General features: G+C 51.3%; 1 protein-coding gene across 1 annotated transcript; it reads left to right on the top strand.

Annotated features, from left to right (window-relative positions):
• Positions 1-366: 366 nt before the first annotated feature.
• LOC144275279 (uncharacterized) lies at positions 367-18,499 on the top strand. Its single transcript, XM_077834475.1, has 4 exons — positions 367-497; positions 1,122-1,235; positions 1,524-3,087; positions 13,806-18,499. Exons 1-4 carry the CDS (start codon positions 371-373, stop codon positions 14,938-14,940), a joined length of 2,940 nt encoding a protein of 979 aa, XP_077690601.1. The 5' UTR covers positions 367-370; the 3' UTR covers positions 14,941-18,499.
• The last annotated feature ends 1,896 nt before the right edge of the window (positions 18,500-20,395 follow it).

Below are 20,395 nucleotides of genomic sequence, written 5' to 3'. Positions count from 1 at the left end.
GCTGGGAACATTTTCCAGGCTCCCAGTGCTGGAGCCTGACCCCATTTCCCTGGGGCTGCTGTGAAATACGAAGGGAAGCTGTCGGGATTCCTGTCCCTGTCCCCGGCTCAGAGCTCTGCTTCCTGTACCAGTCTATGGCTGGCAGGCGTGTGGGAAATGAGAAGATCCTGGCGTGCTCCGTGTGCTGGGGCGGACAGGGAGCTCTCACCTTCTCCACCCCCTGAAGCCTCCTGGCTGCTGTGAGCAGGGTGTGGGTGGGATTCTGCTACTCTGGCCCTCCCGCAGCTTCACATTTTTTTTTCCTTTCCCATGAGTAGTGGGATTGTGGCTGGGGCAGCAGGTGCTGAGTGGGGGACTCTTGGTGTTTCAGATGCCGGTGACCTTCGAGGAGGTGGCTATTTATTTCACCCAGGGGCAGGGGGCTCTGCTGGACCCCGCTCAGAGAGCCCTCTACAGGGACATCATGCAGGAGAACTATGAGACGGTGACCTCGCTGGGTAAGAGATTCCCGTCCCCTCAGTTATTAAAAACTGTGGGGTCTGTGTGTCTTAATGTGGTCAGGTTTTTCCCTGGTCAGTTAGAGCAGAGGCGAATGGGTTCCATAATGCACAGCTGCCATGTGAGAAAGACATGCATTTCGGTGCCCTCTCCACTGGGACACGGGAGTCAAAACCCAATGGACAAGCTAAACCATCCCCACCCCTCCAGCTTTCAAAGGGGCATAAATCTGCATTGTCTTCTCTGTCTTGTTTCTTACGTGCACTTAGAATCCCTGTTCATCTCCCGCCTTGGGAATAGCTCCAGGCATGGGGAGAGCTCTGGGCTCTGCAGGTTTAGAAAGAGGCAGGGGCTTAAGTGCAGACCTGTGTGTGAGTCAGCAAGGCCCCCAGAGCGCACAGATCCTGGGAACGCCTAGTGAGGGTGTAGTAATAATTCAACTCACCTCCGTAGACAACGTCCTCTGCGCAAGGGGGCTCAGTGACCCTGTTCCCATCCTCTTGGATTCCACGTTCCTCCAGCAGAGCACAGGGACAGGTTCCACTCACGGAACGTCCTTTGTGACAAATCCTCCACCAATGCTCCATGCACCCTGATCCGGAATCATTTCACCCTCTGCACAGGATTTCAATTTCCCAAACCTGAGCTTATCACCCGGCTGGAACGAGGGGAAGAGCTGTGGGTGTCCGATCTCCAGGATTTGAAGGACAGAAGGCTTCTGAGGTGCACCAGCACAGGTGAGGCCTGACAGAGAAACCGTCTAGGGAATGAAGGAAAAAGTTGAGAATCCCAAAATATGATGTGAGTAACACCTTCAGTTCTTCTTCATCTCACCGAGAGTAGGGCTGTGGTCAGCAGATATTGCTCACGCCATTCCACCCTTCCCATCTCTCCTTCCTTGTGAATGTTTGGGTGGGATGTGGAGGCAGAATCCAATTGCTCAGTCTTTGTGTTGGCTTTTCCCTCAGTGCTATTCCTCTTTCTCCCCAGCACAATGACTCCTCCCTGGATTGTGTCTTTCCCAGCAGGTGCTGAGCGAGGGAGTGAGAAGAAGGAGGGCAATCATCATGAGGCAGTTCCTGGGGAAGTGGAACCACAGGGGACCTTTTTGGGAAGAGCTGAAGGGAATTTTTCCTCTTGCTGGAATCAGGGAGAAGCCTGGAGAAATTGGCACAGGTCAGAGAGGCTTCTGATGAACCAACCCAGGAAGAAAGTGGATGAATCTCTTAACGGTGGGGGAGGAGACGAGAATCCCAGAGAGCAGCAGACAGATCCCAAGGAAGAGACACCCTGGCACTGCCTTGAGTGTGGGAAAGGATTCATTGTGAGATCACAACTTGTTACACATCAGACAGTCCATACGGGAGAGAAACCATTTCAATGCTTGGACAGTGGGGAAAGCGTCAATAAGCGCAGAGATCTTAATGACCATGGCAGAAGCCACACTGTAGACAAGCCCTTTCAGTGCGTTGAATGCAGGAAATGTTTCAGTTCAAAGTCAGCACTAAATTCACATGAGAAAAGCCACACGGGAGAGAGACCCTATAAATGTTTAGACTGTGGGAAAATTTTCACATGGAGGTCGGCGCTTGTTAATCATCAGGCAATCCACACAGGAGAGAGACCCCATAAGTGCTTCGACTGTGGGAAAAGTTTCATATGCAAGTCATATCTTGCTAATCATCAGGCAATCCACACAGGAGAGAGACCCCACAAGTGCTTTGACTGTGGGAAAAGTTTCGTACGAAGGTCAAACCTTGTTCAACATCAGGCAATCCACACAGGAGAGAGACCCCACAAGTGTTTGGACTGTGGGAAAAATTTCATACAGCGGTCAACCCTTGTTAAACATCAGGCAATCCACACAGGAGAGAGACCCCACAAGTGCTTTGACTGTGGGAAAAGTTTCAAGCAGAAATCAGTCCTTGTTCGTCATCAGGCAATCCACAGAGGAGAGAGACCCCACAAGTGCTTGGACTGTGGGAAAAGTTTCATACGAAGGTCACGCCTTGTTCGTCATCAGGCAGTCCACACAGAAGAGAGACCCCACAAGTGCTTTGACTGTGGGAAAAGTTTCAAGCAGAGGTCAGACCTTGTAAAACATTGGGCAGTCCACACAGAAGAGAGACCCTACAAGTGCTTTGACTGTGGGAAAAGTTTCAAGCAGAGGTCATACCTTGTAAAACATTGGGCAGTCCACACAGAAGAGAGACCCCACAAGTGCTTTGACTGTGGGAAAAGTTTCAAGCAGAGTTCACACCTTCGTAAACATCAGGCAACCCACAAACGAGAGAGACCCCACAAGTGCTTTGACTGTGGGAAAAGTTTCATGCAGAGGTCACACCTTGTTGAACATCAGGCATACCACACAGGACAGAGACCCCACAAATGCTTGGACTGTGGGAAAAGTTTCATTCAGAGGTCACACCTTGTTAATCATCAGGCAATCCACACAGGAGAGAGACCCCACAAATGCTTGGATTGTGGGAAAAGTTTCATAACAAAGTCACACCTTGTTGAACATCAGGCAATCCACACAGGAGAGAGACCCCACAAATGCTTGGATTGTGGGAAAAGTTTCATAACGAAGTCATACCTTGTTCGTCATCAGGCAGTCCACACAGAAGAGAGACCCCACAAGTGCTTTGACTGTGGGAAAAGTTTCAAGCAGAGATCAGCGCTGGTTAAACATCAGAGAATCCACACAGGAGAGTGACTGTTTAAGTGCTTGGACTGTGGGAAAAGTTTCACATGGAGATCAGATCTTGTTCAACATGGAAGAATCTATACAAGAGAGAGACCCCCACAAGCGCTTAGACTGTGGGAAAAGTTTCAGACAGAGATCATACCTCATTAAATATGGGAGAATCCACACAGGATGGACGTGGTCCACTCCCAATGACTGATGAGGAGGGGTCAATACCAACAAAGGGAAAATTGCTTTTGTAGTGAGCCAGCCACTCCTAGTCCCTATTTAGGCCCAAATTGATGGTGTTAAGTTTGCAAATGAATTGTAGCTTTGGAGTTTCTCTCTGAAGTCTGTTTTTGAAGTTTTTTGGTTGAAGGATGACTACTTTTATATCTGTTATTGAATGTCCAGGGAGAGTGAAATGTTCTGCTACTGGCTTTTGTATGTTACCATTCCTGATGTCATATTTGTGTCCATTTATTCTTTTACATAGAGACTGTCCGGTTTGGCCAATGTACGTGGCAGAGGGGAATTGCTGGCCCATGATGGCATATATCACATTGGTAGATGTGCACGTGAATGTGCCCCTGATGACATGGCTGATATGGTTAGGTCCTATGATGGTGTCGCTAGAGTGGATATGGGGACAGATTTGGCAATGGAATTTGTTGCAGGGATTGGTTCCTGGGTTAGTGTTTCTGTGGTGTGGTGCTGGTGAGTATTTGCTTCAGATTGGGAGCTGTCTGTAAGCGAGGACTGGCCTGCCTCCCACGGTCTGTGAGAATGAGGAATCGTTTTCCAGGATAGGTTGTAGATCGTTGATGATGTGCTGGAGAGGTTTTAGCTGGAGGCTGTACATGATGGCCAGTGGTGTTCTGTTATTTCCCTTGTTGGTCCAGTCCTGTAGAAGGTGACTTCTGGGTCTCCATCTTCCTTTGTCAGTCTGTTTCCTCACTTCCCCAGGGGAGTATTGTAGTTTTAAGAATGCTTGATAAAGATCTTGTAAGTGTTTGTCTCTGCTTGAGGGATTGGAGCAAATGCGGTTGTATCTTGGGGCATGGCTGTAGACAATGGATCGTGTGATGTGTCCTGGATGGAAGCTGGAGGCATGTAGGTAAGTATAGAGGTCAATAGGTTTCCAGTATAGGGTGGTATTTATGTGACCATCACTTATTTGCACTATAGTTTCCAGGATCTCTTGTGTGGACTGGTCCAGGCTGAGGTTGATGCTGGGGTGGAAATTGTTGAAATCCAGGTGGAATTCTTCAAGGGCCTCCTTCCCATGGGTCCATAGGATGAAGATGTCATCAATGTAGCGCAAATAGAGGAGGGGGCGCTAGGGGGCGAGAGCTGAGGAAGCATTGTTCTAAGTCAGCCATAAAGATGTTGGCATGCTGTGGGGCCATGCGGGTACTCCTAGCAGTCCCGCTGACTTGAAAGTATAAATTGTCCCCAGATCTGAAATGGTGAGGACAAAGTCACAAAGCTCAGCCACCAGGTGTGCCGTGGCCTCATCAGGGATAATGTTCCTGACAGCTTGTAGCCCATCGTCATGTGGAATATTGGTGTAAAGAGCTTCTACATCCGTGGTGGCCAGGATGGTGTTTTCAGGAAGCTCACCAATACGTTGTAGTTTCCTCAGGAAGTCGGTGGTGTCTCGAAGATAGCTGGGAGTGCTGGTAGCATAGGGTGTGAGGAGAGAGTCCACATCGCCAGATAATCCTGCTGTAAGAGTGCCGTTGCCCGAGATGATGGGGCATCCAGGATTTCCAGGTTTATGGATCTTGGGTAGCAGATAGAATACCCCTGGTCGGGGCTCTAGGGGTGTGTCTGTGTAGATTTGTTCCCATAATGTATCAGGGAGTTTCCTGAGCAGTTGGTATAGTTTCTTTTGGTACTCCTCAGTGGGATCGGAGGACAGTGGCCTTTAGAATGTAGTAGAATCCTAGAATATGAGGGTTGGAAGGGACCTCAGGAGGTCATCTAGTCCAACCCCCTGCTCAAAGCAGGACCGATCCCCAATTAAATCGTCCCAGCCAGGGCTTTGTCAAGCCTGACCTTAAAAACTTCTAAGGAAGGAGATTCCACTACCTCCCTAGGTAACGCATTCCAGTGTTTCACCACACTTCTAGTGAAAAAGTTTTTCCTAATATCCAACCTAAACCTCCCCCTCTGCAACCTGAGACCATTACTCCTTGTCCTGTCATCCACTACCACTGAGAATAGTCTAGATCCATCCTCTTTGGAACCACCTTTCAGGCAGTTGAAAGCAGCTATCAACTCTCCCCTCATTCTTCTCTTCTGTAAACTAAATAATCCCAGATCCCTCAGCCTCTCTTCGTAAGTCATGTGTTCCAGTCCCCTAATCATTTTTGTTGCCCTCCGCTGGACACTCTCCAATATTTCCACATCCTTCTTGTAGTGTGGGGCCCAAAACTGGACACAGTACTCCAGATGAGGCCTCACCAATGTCGAATAGAGGGGAACGATCACATCCCTCGATCTGCTGCCAATGCCTCTACTTATTCATCCCAAAATGCCATTGGCCTTCTTGGCTATAAGGGCACACTGTTGACTCATATCCAGCTTCTCATTCACTGTAACCCCTAGGTCCTTTTCTGCAGAACTGCTGCCTAGCCATTTGGTCCCTAGTCTGTAGCGGTGCATTGCATTGTTCCGTCCTAAGTGCAGGACTCTGCACTTGTCCTTGTTGAACCTCATCAGATTTCTTTTGGCCCAATCCTCCAATTTGTCTAGGTCCCTCTGTATCCTATCTCTACCCTCCAGCGTATCTACCTCTCCTCCCAGTTTAGTGTCGTCTGCAAACTTGCTGAGGGTGCAATCCACACCATCCTGCAGGTCATTCATGAAGATATTGAAGAAAAGCGGCCCCAGGACCGACCCTTGGGGCACTACGCTTGATACCGTCTGCCAACTAGACATGGAGCCATTGATCACTACCCGTTGAGCCCGACAATCTTCCAATTTTCTACCCACCTTCTAGTGCATTCGTCCAGCCCATACTTCTTTAACTTGCTGACAAGAATACTGTGGGAGACAGTGTCAAAAGTTTTACTAAAGCCAAGGAACACCACGTCCACTGCTTTCCCTTCATCCACAGAACCAGTTATCTCGTCACAGAAAAGTTGTAGGAAAGGTGCCTGGCAGCCTCCTGTTCATAATTGTTAGGGGAAATTAACCTAGTTAGCATATGTGACTCCATTTTGGATTTCCTCTCGGCCATTAACTAGAAGTGAGCACACCACGAAGCAAGAAGGAAGGAAGGATCCTTCAGGGTGGACAGCTGGACAGTTTCAAGAGAAGGGAAACAAAGGAGACAGGAACCAGCCGACATGCCTGAAATAGCTGCTAATTTAGCGTTTTTGCAGGGGGAAGGTGGCTGCAGGGGATTGGTGATAGATAAGGAGAAGGCCTGTTTGTTGGGTTATGCGCCCCGAGGCACACAGGCAGGATGTTTTGCCAACAGTATATAATCTTTGTGTAACCTGTAATCGGGGTCCCGTTCAGCTTAAGAGAACGGTACCACGCTCGAGCATAATAAACCTACAAACTCTGAGACACTCTGCAGTCTGTCTTTATTTGGTTGCCTCAGCCTAGAAACGAAGTGTAAGTGTCCTAACTGGAATAATTCGTAACAGTTGCTGTAAAATATGAAGGGAAGCTGTTGGGATTCCTGACCCCATCCCCGGCTCAAAGCTGGACCTGGGCCAAGCCTGGGGAGGGGCTCCTCTCCCTGCCTGCCTCCACGGCCCTCCATAGCCTGCAGTTCAGCTGCGTAGCCTGACGGGAACACAGTTTCTGACCCCCGACCTTCCGTTAGCAGAGTGATTGCTAGTCCCTGAGTTCCCCCTTCGGGGCCAGGTTGTCTCATTCCCAAATAGTCTCGCATTGCTCCAGGCCATGCTGAAAAGCATTTAGTGTTTGTACATTTTATCCCTTATGGGCCAGAATTAACTAGATGCTAAAAAGGTGGGAGAAGGGACAATAAAATGTGGAGTTTTCGCTTCTGTGCTATTTCAGGGCAACGGGGTGAGTGCGAGAGATTCCCTCCTTCCCCTCTCACTGTCACGCTGCTCTCTCCACACAGCAGCCTCTGTCCCAGCTATGGAAAGTTTAACCTGCCTCCGTTCTATCCCTCCATCTCCCACGGTGTCACATACCACCCTGTCCCCGGATCTCCATGCTTAGGAGTCACAGCTTTGATGTCTATGATCTTAGTCAGACTCCTAAGGGAGGGACTCACCATCTACTAAGTAGCACTCGCTAGGCAAGGGTCATGGGGTTCCAAAACTCTGTGAATTGAGAGAGGCTGGGGATAAGTATTAATACTTGGTGGTATGGGCTCCTTTGTGAGGGCCTTACATGCTAATTGCACTTCCTCCTCGCTCCACTGTGGAATATCAGAGCTAATTTTGATTCCATTAGGAGTCTAGTTACAGGCTGCTGAGCTCACTTTGGGCTAATGGTGCACCAGCACTGAGGCTCCCCTACTACAAGCTGAATTCACCAAAGAGCTGAACTGACTAAGAGCTGAAATCACTGAGCGTTGTGTTAAGTAGTGGGGGAGCCTGAAGATATATTGTGGAGCAGTTTGCGGGACGGCTGGAGTGCCTTGTGGACAGGCTGGTGGAGCAGTTCATAGGACGGCGGGAGCTGCTGGTGGGATGCGGAGCAGTTCATAGGACGGCGGGAGCTGCTGGTGGGATGCGGAGCAGTTCGTGGGATGGTGTGAGCTGCTGGTGGGCCGCAGAGCGGAGCTGAGCGAAGCAGTTCGTGGGGCGGCGAGCGAGCGGAGCGGAGGCCTATGGAGCTGTGGGGTGCTCAGCTTCAGATCATGTAAGGTGCCTCTTACCCCCGCCCCCATCTCCACCCAGGTTGGGAGGTAAAGCTCTGCAGATAAACTTTCGAACTCTGGAGCTGCCCTGACCAGGGACAGAGACTTTTGGGTCATTGGACTTTTGGGACTTTGGGTGATTTGGGGTTGCTGGACTCAAGAACCAAAGGGAAAGGGCATGCCCCAATTTGCTTGGGGTGGGTTTTTTTGCTCATGGGTTGTGTTATGAATCCTGTTGGTGGTGTTTCTCCAACATAATGCCACATTGTTTCTCTCTGTTATTAAAAGGCTTTTTGCTACACTCAGACTATGTGCTTGCGAGAGGGGAAGTATTGCCTCTTGGAGGCGCCCAGCGGGGGTGGTATATATTTGTCCCAGGTCACTGGGTGGGGGCTCGAGCCGGTTTGCATTGTGTTATTGGAATGGATCCCCTAGATATTGAACCCGGCCCTTGTTGCTGCCAACTCTGACGGGCGAAGGGTTACATGAGTCTAACCCACCTGCCCTCTGGTTCCTTCCTCCACCATCGGAAAGCAGAACTTGTCCCTGACGCGTTCCCAGCACTTCTGGCACAGTGGGTGCTGTTAGGGTGGCCAGGTGCCCGGTTTTCAACCATGAAGTCCGGTGGAAAAGGGGACCTGACAGTGTCCGATCACATCTACTGACCAGACAGCCAAAGTCGAGTTACTGCGGGTGGGGAGGCACTGGGTTATCACTCCCATCAGAGCCGACTCAGCCGGGGCTGCCTCCTACCTGCACTGGGCAGCTGCAGCTCCCAGCCCCGGCTCCACAGACAAGCCCTTCCTGACCTAGGCAGGGAAGGGGGAAAGAGAAGTGGAGGGCGGGTAGACCCTTGGAGGAAGAGGTGGAGTCGGAGCAGGGCCTTGGAGGGAAGAGGTGGGGCAGGGATGGGACCTTGGGGGGAAGAGGCGGGGCAGGGGAGGTTGCAGCACTCCGACTTGAGTGTCCATTTTTAAAATATTCCCAAATTGGCAACCCGAGTCGCTAGCTGAGAGGTTGTGAAAATTTTTAGCAAACATAGAAATTGCATTTTTCACAGCAGCGGATTTACTAACTGCCAATAAAGAAATTATGATTTTCATGTTTATAGGAGTAAGGGGATTGTTGGCCCCTTACTGAAACTTAATGGGCTGGCCATTAGTTAGGCCGTCTCCTAACACCGAAAGAAAGGGGAAGGGCCAATGAGAAATGAAGATCCTGAGACTGACAAGGGGTGTGGGGGGGCAATGCTGTAGGTCAGCCTGATTGACAGGGCAGGCAGGCCAATGAGGGAGTCAGCAGCCGGGTCCTCTCCTCTGTGTCAGCTGGAGCTGGCTGGGCTAGAGCAGAGCAGGAGGGGCTAAGGAGAGAGGAGGGCTGGGCTGGGCTGGAGGCAGAGGGAAACTGGAGCAGCCGGGAGCAGTGAGCGAAGGGGACCCTGGGCAAAGGGCCCAGGGCAAGGAGAGGCCCTCAGCCAAGAGGCCTTGCAGGCCAGACTGGGTGGGGGATCATAACCCTGACAGGAAGCAGCTGACGCTAGGAAGAAGGGTCCTACTACCTAGAGCCTGAGGCCAACACCAGAGTTAGTGTCCAACCCTGGGCATGCCTGCAGCACAGTCAGGGTCTGGGCAGGAGGCCTGGGATGTGGGAGGGACAGACTGTGAAGTGCCCTGGCATTCCAGAGAGGGTTGTTTGGGGTTCTCCCCCACAGAGCGGGGTGACATGTTTTCCTTTCATCTTTCCCACTTTTCTCCTTATTTTTGTATTACTTGCTGTTTAATAAATTGTATTTGTTTTTAACTCTGTGCAATGATGAAGGAAGCTTCCAGAGTGGAGAGAACGCCCCACAATGGGGACAGCTGTCCTGAGTGATCACAAGATTGGGGGTCGAGCACCTCAGGAGCCCTGGGCCTAGCCTTGGGGTTAGGGGGGTCCAGAGTGGAAGCGGGTGGGGGGGAGGGGTCCTCGATGTCATGCAGGCCTCTGGGTAAAGGACTCAGATCCTTTTGCTCGCCATTTCCTCTGGGTCTTGGTAGAAGCCAGAAAAGTTCCCCACACTAGGAGGAGTGTTCCCTCCTCTTACCTCTGTGCATATTGATTGGTTTCTAGTAAAGTTAATTGGGATTATAGGGGCAAGTGTGAGAGCGGGCACCAGCGAGAGTTGCTGGCCACCCTCTGAGGCCACCAAATTTGGTGGTGAGAACCCCTGGGCAAGATGCTCATGATGGTCCCTTGTGACCTCGGAGCCTGTGAGTGTAACAGGAGCCGGGCACAGGGCTGCTGATCCTTTGGTGGGTTGATCGCTAGGACCCAGGAGCGGCTGGGGGGCGGCTCTGGGGGGAGGATCGCGGGGCTCAGGCCCGGCCCAGGAAGTGACTCGCAGCCGCTGCGGGGACTCTGGCTCCCAGGCTCCCGGCGAGATCCCCGAGCCCCGGCGGCTGGTGCTGGGAGCCCGGAGCCCGGGCTGCAGCCGGGAGAGGGGAACCTCCAGCCGGGCCCTGCCCGCTGCTCCCCGGGAGCCTCTCCCAGGGCAGAGCCCCCAGCCCGGCCAGGGCCCCCTTCCCGGCCCGGCCCCTGCCCCTGCCCCGGGGGGCCCCGCTCGGGGGGAAGGTAAGAGAGACCCACCCATCCCCCCTTGCAGCGGCCCCCCCCCGCGTCACATCTGGGCTGCAGGGGGAGGAGGATAAAGAGGGGCCGGAGGCGGGTGCAGGGGATGCCGGGGGCAGGCTGGGATGGGGGCAGGGGTGCACGGAAGGGAAGATGGGGCAATGGAGGAGGATCGGGGACTGTGGGGCTGAGGGGAGCGAGGTCGGGAATGGGGGAAGACGTGAGTGGGGGGCACAGCGAGGGAAAGGGGGGATGTGGGGAGGCGGGCGGAGAGAAGCTCTTCTCAGCTTTGGGAGCGATCAGGGGACTAACCCCTCAGGGTGCAGAAGCTACACGGAAAAAAACCCAAACCCCCCTCAACCCCCCACCCCCACGACAAACACACCCGGCTCTGAGTGTGTTATTGTCAGACACCCCTGTGGTGGTGGGGTCTGTGTGCCCTGAGTGTTGGGGGCTGCCCAGGGCTCTGATCTGATTTCCCTATAGGGTTCAGATCTCAGCCACACCAGAGTCAGACCGGAGTCACTGCTGGCTCAGGCAGGGGGGTGCGCGGATGGGCCAATGGGATCAGCCTCTTCCTGCCTGTCCCTGGGGGCTGTCGGGGGAGTCCAGGGCAGCTCAATCTTCAGGTGATGCCACCAGAGGGCTCCAGGTATTGCTGAGGGAGAGGAATTTACACTGCAATGGATGGAAATCTCCCAAAGTGGCCCTTTTGATTCTTCCCTTTTCTTTAGCATTTGGCTCAGACATGCTGTTACTGGGAGGGTCTGAAGAGTCTGGGGGGAATCGGGGTGTGACAAGGACAGAAGCCCCTTCTGTAACCTCCCTCTCGCCCCAACAGGCTGAGGAATCAGGTCCACGTTTCACTAAATATCTGCCAGTCTTCCAGAGGAGAGTGAAGGGAAATGGCTGTGTTGGAGCCAGCTCAGGTAGGGGAGTCTCAGGGCGCCGCTGAGCGGGGCAGGGAGGAGTTAGGGTTTGATAAATCTACTGATTTACTAAGTAGGCCCATTGTGGCAGGGAAATGGGGAGGGGACATTCCCCCATTTCTCAGGCAGGATATAACCACCTCGGCAGGGCTGGGAACATTTTCCAGGCTCCCAGTGCTGGAGCCTGACCCCATTTCCCTGGGGCTGCTGTGAAATACGAAGGGAAGCTGTCAGGATTCCTGCCCCTGTCCCCGGCTCAGAGCTCTGCTTCCTGTCCCAGTCTGTGGCTGGCAGGCGTGTGGGAAATGAGAAGATCCTGGCGTGCTCCGTGTGCTGGGGCGGACAGGGAGCTCTCACCTTCTCCACCCCCTGAAGCCTCCTGGCTGCTGTGAGCAGGGTGTGGGTGGGATTCTGCTACTCTGGCCCTCCCACAGCTTCACGTTTTTTTTTCCTTTCCCATGAGTAGTGGGATTGTGGCTGGGGCAGCAGGTGCTGAGTGGGGGACTCTTGGTGTTTCAGATGCCGGTGACCTTCGAGGAGGTGGCTATTTATTTCACCCAGGGGCAGGGGGCTCTGCTGGACCCCGCTCAGAGAGCCCTCTACAGGGACGTCATGCAGGAGAACTATGAGACGGTGACCTCGCTGGGTAAGGGATTCCCGTCCTCTCAGTTATTAGAAGCTGTGAGGTCTACGTGTCTTAATGTGGTCAGGTTTTTCCCTGGTCAGTTAGAGCAGAGGCGAATGGGTTCCATAATGCACAGCTGCCATGTGAGAAATACATGCATTTCGGTGCCCTCTCCACTGGGACACAGGAGTCAAAACCCAATGGACAAGCTAAACCATCCCACCCCTCCAGCTTTCAAAGGGGCATAAATCTGCATTGTCTTCTCTGTCTTGTTACTTACGTGCACATAGAATCCCTGTTCATCTCCCGCCTTGGGAATAGCTCCAGGCATGGGGAGAGCTCTGGGCTCTGCAGGTTTAGAAAGAGGCAGGGGCTTAAGTGCAGACCTGTGTGTGAGTCAGCAAGGCCCCCAGAGCGCACAGATCCTGGGAACGCCTAGTGAGGGTGTAGTAATAATTCAACTCACCTCCGTAGACAACGTCCTCTGCGCAAGGGGGCTCAGTGACCCTGTTCCCATCCTCTTGGATTCCACGTTCCTCCAGCAGAGCACAGGGACAGGTTCCACTCACGGAACGTCCTTTGTGACAAATCCTCCACCAATGCTCCATGCACCCTGATCCGGAATCATTTCACCCTCTGCACAGGATTTCAATTTCCCAAACCTGAGCTTATCACCCGGCTGGAACGAGGGGAAGAGCTGTGGGTGTCCGATCTCCAAGATTTGAAGGACAGAAGGCTTCTGAGGTGCACCAGCACAGGTGAGGCCTGACAGAGAAACCGTCTAGGGAATGAAGGAAAAAGTTGAGAATCCCAAAATATGATGTGAGTAACACCTTCAGTTCTTCTTCATCTCACCGAGAGTAGGGCTGTGGTCAGCAGATATTGCTCACGCCATTCCACCCTTCCCATCTCTCCTTCCTTGTGAATGTTTGGGTGGGATGTGGAGGCAGAATCCAATTGCTCAGTCTTTGTGTTGGCTTTTCCCTCAGTGCTATTCCTCTTTCTCCCCAGCACAATGACTCCTCCCTGGATTGTGTCTTTCCCAGCAGGTGCTGAGCGAGGGAGTGAGAAGAAGGAGGGCAATCATCATGAGGGAGTTCCTGGGGAAGTGGAACCACAGGGGACCTTTTTGGGAAGAGCTGAAGGGAATTTTTCCCCTTGCTGGAATCAGGGAGAAGCCTGGAGAAATTGGCACAGGTCAGAGAGGCTTCTGATGAACCAACCCAGGAAGAAAGTGGATGAATCTCTTAACGGTGGGGGAGGAGACGAGAATCCCAGAGAGCAGCAGACAAAACCCAAGGAAGAGACACCCTGGCACTGCCTTGAGTGTGGGAAAGGATTCACTGTGAGATCACAACTTGTTACACATCAGACAGTCCATACGGGAGAGAAACCATTTCAATGCTTGGACAGTGGGGAAAGCGTCAATAAGCGCAGAGATCTTAATGACCATGGCAGAAGTCACACTGTAGACAAGCCCATTCAGTGCGTTGAATGCAGGAAATGTTTCAGTTCAAAGTCAGCACTAAATTCACATGAGAAAAGCCACACAGGAGAGAGACCCTATAAATGTTTAGACTGTGGGAAAATTTTCACATGGAGGTCGGCGCTTGTTAATCATCAGGCAATCCACACAGGAGAGAGACCCCATAAGTGCTTCGACTGTGGGAAAAGTTTCATATGCAAGTCATATCTTGCTAATCATCAGGCAATCCACACAGGAGAGAGACCCCACAAGTGCTTTGACTGTGGGAAAAGTTTCGTACGAAGGTCAAACCTTGTTCAACATCAGGCAATCCACACAGGAGAGAGACCCCACAAGTGTTTGGACTGTGGGAAAAATTTCATACAGCGGTCAACCCTTGTTAAACATCAGGCAATCCACACAGGAGAGAGACCCCACAAGTGCTTTGACTGTGGGAAAAGTTTCAAGCAGAAATCAGTCCTTGTTCGTCATCAGGCAATCCACAGAGGAGAGAGACCCCACAAGTGCTTGGACTGTGGGAAAAGTTTCATACGAAGGTCACGCCTTGTTCGTCATCAGGCAGTCCACACAGAAGAGAGACCCCACAAGTGCTTTGACTGTGGGAAAAGTTTCAAGCAGAGGTCAGACCTTGTAAAACATTGGGCAGTCCACACAGAAGAGAGACCCTACAAGTGCTTTGACTGTGGGAAAAGTTTCAAGCAGAGGTCATACCTTGTAAAACATTGGGCAGTCCACACAGAAGAGAGACCCCACAAGTGCTTTGACTGTGGGAAAAGTTTCAAGCAGAGTTCACACCTTCTTAAACATCAGGCAACCCACAAACGAGAGAGACCCCACAAGTGCTTTGACTGTGGGAAAAGTTTCATGCAGAGGTCACACCTTGTTGAACATCAGGCATACCACACAGGACAGAGACCCCACAAATGCTTGGACTGTGGGAAAAGTTTCATTCAGAGGTCACACCTTGTTAATCATCAGGCAATCCACACAGGAGAGAGACCCCACAAATGCTTGGATTGTGGGAAAAGTTTCATAACAAAGTCACACCTTGTTGAACATCAGGCAATCCACACAGGAGAGAGACCCCACAAATGCTTGGATTGTGGGAAAAGTTTCATAACGAAGTCATACCTTGTTCGTCATCAGGCAGTCCACACAGAAGAGAGACCCCACAAGTGCTTTGACTGTGGGAAAAGTTTCAAGCAGAGATCAGCGCTGGTTAAACATCAGAGAATCCACACAGGAGAGTGACTGTATAAGTGCTTGGACTGTGGGAAAAGTTTCACATGGAGATCAGATCTTGTTCAACATGGAAGAATCTATACAAGAGAGAGACCCCCACAAGCGCTTAGACTGTGGGAAAAGTTTCAGACAGAGATCATACCTCATTAAATATGGGAGAATCCACACAGGATGGACGTGGTCCACTCCCAATGACTGATGAGGAGGGGTCAATACCAACAAAGGGAAAATTGCTTTTGTAGTGAGCCAGCCACTCCTAGTCCCTATTTAGGCCCAAATTGATGGTGTTAAGTTTGTAAATGAATTGTAGCTCTGGAGTTTCTCTCTGAAGTCTGTTTTTGAAGTTTTTTGGTTGAAGGATGACTACTTTTATATCTGTTATTGAATGTCCAGGGAGAGTGAAATGTTCTGCTACTGGCTTTTGTATGTTACCATTCCTGATGTCATATTTGTGTCCATTTATTCTTTTACATAGAGACTGTCCGGTTTGGCCAATGTACGTGGCAGAGGGGAATTGCTGGCCCATGATGGCATATATCACATTGGTAGATGTGCACGTGAATGTGCCCCTGATGACATGGCTGATATGGTTAGGTCCTATGATGGTGTCGCTAGAGTGGATATGGGGACAGATTTGGCAATGGAATTTTTTGCAGGGATTGGTTCCTGGGTTAGTGTTTCTGTGGTGTGGTGCTGGTGAGTATTTGCTTCAGATTGGGAGCTGTCTGTAAGCGAGGACTGGCCTGCCTCCCACAGTCTGTGAGAATGAGGAATCGTTTTCCAGGATAGGTTGTAGATCGTTGATGATGTGCTGGAGAGGTTTTAGCTGGAGGCTGTACATGATGGCCAGTGGTGTTCTGTTATTTCCCTTGTTGGTCCAGTCCTGTAGAAGGTGACTTCTGGGTCTCCATCTTCCTTTGTCAGTCTGTTTCCTCACTTCCCCAGGGGAGTATTGTAGTTTTAAGAATGCTTGATAAAGATCTTGTAAGTGTTTGTCTCTGCTTGAGGGATTGGAGCAAATGCGGTTGTATCTTGGGGCATGGCTGTAGACAATGGATCGTGTGATGTGTCCTGGATGGAAGCTGGAGGCATGTAGGTAAGTATAGAGGTCAATAGGTTTCCAGTATAGGGTGGTATTTATGTGACCATCACTTATTTGCACTGTAGTGTCCAGGATCTCTTGTATGGACTGGTCCAGGCTGAGGTCGATGCTGGGGTGGAAATTGTTGAAATCCAGGTGGAATTCTTCAAGGGCCTCCTTCCCATGGGTCCATAGGATGAAGATGTCATCAATGTAGCGCAAATAGAGGAGGGGGCGCTAGGGGACGAGAGCTGAGGAAGCGTTGTTCTAAGTCAGCCATAAAGATGTTGGCATGCTGTGGGGCCATGCGGGTACTCCTAGCAGTCCCGCTGACTTGAAAGTATAAATTGTCCCCAGATCTGAAATGGTTGAGGGAGAGGACAAAGTCACAAAGCTCAGCCACCAGGTGTGCCGTGGCCTCATCAGGGATAATGTTCCTGACAGCTTGTAGGCCATCCTCATGTGGAATATTGGTGTAAAGAGCTTCTACATCCGTGGTGGCCAGGATGGTGTTTTCAGGAAGCTCACCAATACGTTGTAGTTTCCTCAGGAAGTCGGTGGTGTCTCGAAGATAGCTGGGAGTGCTGGTAGCATAGGGTGTGAGGAGAGAGTCCACATCGCCAGATAATCCTGCTGTAAGAGTGCCGATGGCTGAGATGATGGGGCGTCCAGGATTTCCAGGTTTACGGATCTTGTGTAGCAGATAGAATACCCCTGGTCGGGGCTCTAGGGGTCTGTCTGTGTAGATTTGTTCCTGTGCTGTAGCAGAGAGTTTCTTGAGCAGTTGGTGTAGTTTCTTTTGATACTCCTTAGTGGGATGGAGGACAGTGGCCTTTAGAATGTGGTAGAATCCTAGAATATGAGGGTTGGAAGGGACCTCAGGAGGTCATCTAGTCCAACCCCCTGCTCAAAGCAGGACCGATCCCCAATTAAATAGTCCCACCCAGGGCTTTGTCAAGCCTGACCTTAAAAACTTCTAAGGAAGGAGATTCCACTACCTCCCTAGGTAACGCATTCCAGTGTTTCACCACACTCCTAGTGAAAAAGTTTTTCCTAATATCCAACCTAAACCTCCCCCTCTGCAACCTGAGATCATTACTCCTTGTCCTGTCATCCACTACCACTGAGAATAGTCTAGATCCATCCTCTTTGGAACCACCTTTCAGGCAGTTGAAAGCAGCTATCAAATCTCCCCTCATTCTTCTCTTCTGTAAACTAAATAATCCCAGATCCCTCAGCCTCTCTTCGTAAGTCATGTGTTCCAGTCCCCTAATCATTTTTGTTGCCCTCCGCTGGACACTCTCCAATATTTCCTCATCCTTCTTGTAGTGTGGGGCCCAAAACTGGACACAGTACTCCAGATGAGGCCGCACCAATGTCGAATAGAGGGGAACGATCATGTCCCTCGATCTGCTGCCAATGCCCCTACTTATTCATCCCAAAATGGCATTGGCCTTCTTGGCTACAAGGGCACACTGTTGACTCATATCCAGCTTCTCATCCACTGTAACCCCTAGGTCCTTTTCTGCAGAACTGCTGCCTAGCCATTTGGTCCCTAGTCTGTAGCGGTGCATTGCATTCTTCCGTCCTAAGTGCAGGACTCTGCACTTGTCCTTGTTGAACCTCATCAGATTTCTTTTGGCCCAATCCTCCAATTTGTCTAGGTCCCTCTGTATCCTATCGCTACCCTCCAGCGTATCTACCTCTCCTCCCAGTTTAGTGTCGTCTGCAAACTTGCTGAGGGTGCAATCCACACCATCCTGCAGATCATTAATGAAGATATTGAAGAAAAGCGGCCCGAGGACCGACCCTTGGGGCACTACGCTTGATACCGTCTGCCAACTAGACATGGAGCCATTGATCACTACCCGTTGAGCCCGACAATCTAGCCAATTTTCTACCCACCTTCTAGTGCATTCGTCCAGCCCATACTTCTTTAACTTGCTGACAAGAATACTGTGGGAGACAGTGTCAAAAGCTTTACTAAAGCCAAGGAACACCACGTCCACTGCTTTCCCTTCATCCACAGAACCAGTTATCTTGTCATAGGAAAGTTGTAGGAAAGGTGCCTGGCAGCCTCCTGTTCATAATTGTTAGGGGAAATTAACCTAGTTAGCATATGTGACTCCATTTTGGGTTTCCTCTCGGCCATTAACTAGAAGTGAGCACACCACGTAGCAAGAAGGAAGGAAGGATCCTTCAGGGTGGACAGCTGGACAGTTTCAAGAGAAGGTAAACAAAGGAGACAGGAACCAGCTGACATGCCTGAAATAGCTGCTAATTTAGCGTTTTTGCAGGGGCAAGGTGGCTGCAGGGGATTGGTGATAGATAAGGAGAAGGCCTGTTTGTTGGGTTATGCGCCCCGAGGCACACAGGCAGGATGTTTTGCCAACAGTATATAATCTTTGTGTAACCTGTAATCGGGGTCCCGTTCAGCTTAAGAGAACGGTACCACGCTCGAGCATAATAAACCTACAAACTCTGAGACACTCTGCAGTCTGTCTTTATTTGGTTGCCTCAGCCTAGAAACGAAGTGTAAGTGTCCTAACTGGAATAATTCGTAACAGTTGCTGTAAAATATGAAGGGAAGCTGTCGGGATTCCTGACCCCATCCCCGGCTCAAAGCTGGACCTGGGCCAAGCCTGGAGAGGGGCTCCTCTCCCTGCCTGCCTCCACGGCCCTCCATAGCCTGCAGTTCAGCTGCGTAGGCTGACGGGAACACAGTTTCTGACCCCCGACCTTCCGTTAGTAGAGTGATTGCTAGTCCCTGAGTTCCCCCTTCGGGGCCAGGTTGTCTCATTCCCAAATAGTCTCGCATTGCTCCAGGCCGTGCTGAAAAGCATTTAGTGTTTGTACATTTTATCCCTTATGGGCCAGAATTAACTAGATGCTAAAAAGGTGGGAGAAGGGACAATAAAATGTGGAGTTTTCGCTTCTGTGCTATTTCAGGGCAACGGGGTGAGTGCGAGAGATTCCCTCCTTCCCCTCTCACTGTCACGCTCCTCTCTCCACACAGCAGCCTCTGTCCCAGCCATGGAAAGTTTAACCTGCCTCCGTTCTATCCCTCCATCTCCCACGGTGTCACATACCACCCTGTCCCCGGATCTCCATGCTTAGGAGTCACAGCTTTGATGTCTATGATCTTAGTCAGACTCCTAAGGGAGGGACTCACCATCTACTAAGTAGCACTCGCTAGGCAAGGGTCATGGGGTTCCAAAACTCTGTGAATTGAGAGAGGCTGGGGATAAGTATTAATACTTGGTGGTATGGGCTCCTTTGTGAGGGCCTTACATGCTAATTGCACTTCCTCCTCGCTCCACTGTGGAATATCAGAGCTAATTTTGATTCCATTAGGAGTCTAGTTACAGGCTGCTGAGCTCACTTTGGGCTAATGGTGCACCAGCACTGAGGCTCCCCTACTACAAGCTGAATTCACCAAAGAGCTGAACTGACTAAGAGCTGAAATCACTGAGCGTTGTGTTAAGTAGTGGGGGAGCCTGAAGATATATTGTGGAGCAGTTTGCGGGACGGCTGGAGTGCCTTGTGGACAGGCTGGTGGAGCAGTTCATAGGACGGCGGGAGCTGCTGGTGGGATGCGGAGCAGTTCATAGGACGGCGGGAGCTGCTGGTGGGATGCGGAGCAGTTCGTGGGATGGCGGGAGCTGCTGGTGGGCCGCAGAGCGGAGCTGAGCGAAGCAGTTCGTGGGGCGGCGAGCGAGCGGAGCGGAGGCCTATGGAGCTGTGGGGTGCTCAGCTTCAGATCATGTAAGGTGCCTCTTACCCCCGCCCCCATCTCCACCCAGGTTGGGAGGTAAAGCTCTGCAGATAAACTTTCGAACTCTGGAGCTGCCCTGACCAGGGACAGAGACTTTTGGGTCATTGGACTTTTGGGACTTTGGGTGATTTGGGGTTGCTGGACTCAAGAACCAAAGGGAAAGGGCATGCCCCAATTTGCTTGGGGTGGGTTTTTTTGCTCATGGGTTGTGTTATGAATCCTGTTGGTGGTGTTTCTCCAACATAATGCCACATTGTTTCTCTCTGTTATTAAAAGGCTTTTTGCTACACTCAGACTATGTGCTTGCGAGAGGGGAAGTATTGCCTCTTGGAGGCGCCCAGCGGGGGTGGTATATATTTGTCCCAGGTCACTGGGTGGGGGCTCGAGCCGGTTTGCATTGTGTTATTGGAATGGATCCCCTAGATATTGAACCCGGCCCTTGTTGCTGCCAACTCTGACGGGCGAAGGGTTACATGAGTCTAACCCACCTGCCCTCTGGTTCCTTCCTCCACCATCGGAAAGCAGAACTTGTCCCTGACGCGTTCCCAGCACTTCTGGCACAGTGGGTGCTGTTAGGGTGGCCAGGTGCCCGGTTTTCAACCATGAAG

This window comes from Eretmochelys imbricata, chromosome 14, assembly GCF_965152235.1.
Source record: "Eretmochelys imbricata isolate rEreImb1 chromosome 14, rEreImb1.hap1, whole genome shotgun sequence".
Classification (NCBI taxonomy): Eukaryota; Metazoa; Chordata; order Testudines; family Cheloniidae; genus Eretmochelys; species Eretmochelys imbricata.
Note: the sequence above shows the minus strand (reverse complement) of the source record. Positions and strands in the feature narration are given on the sequence as shown.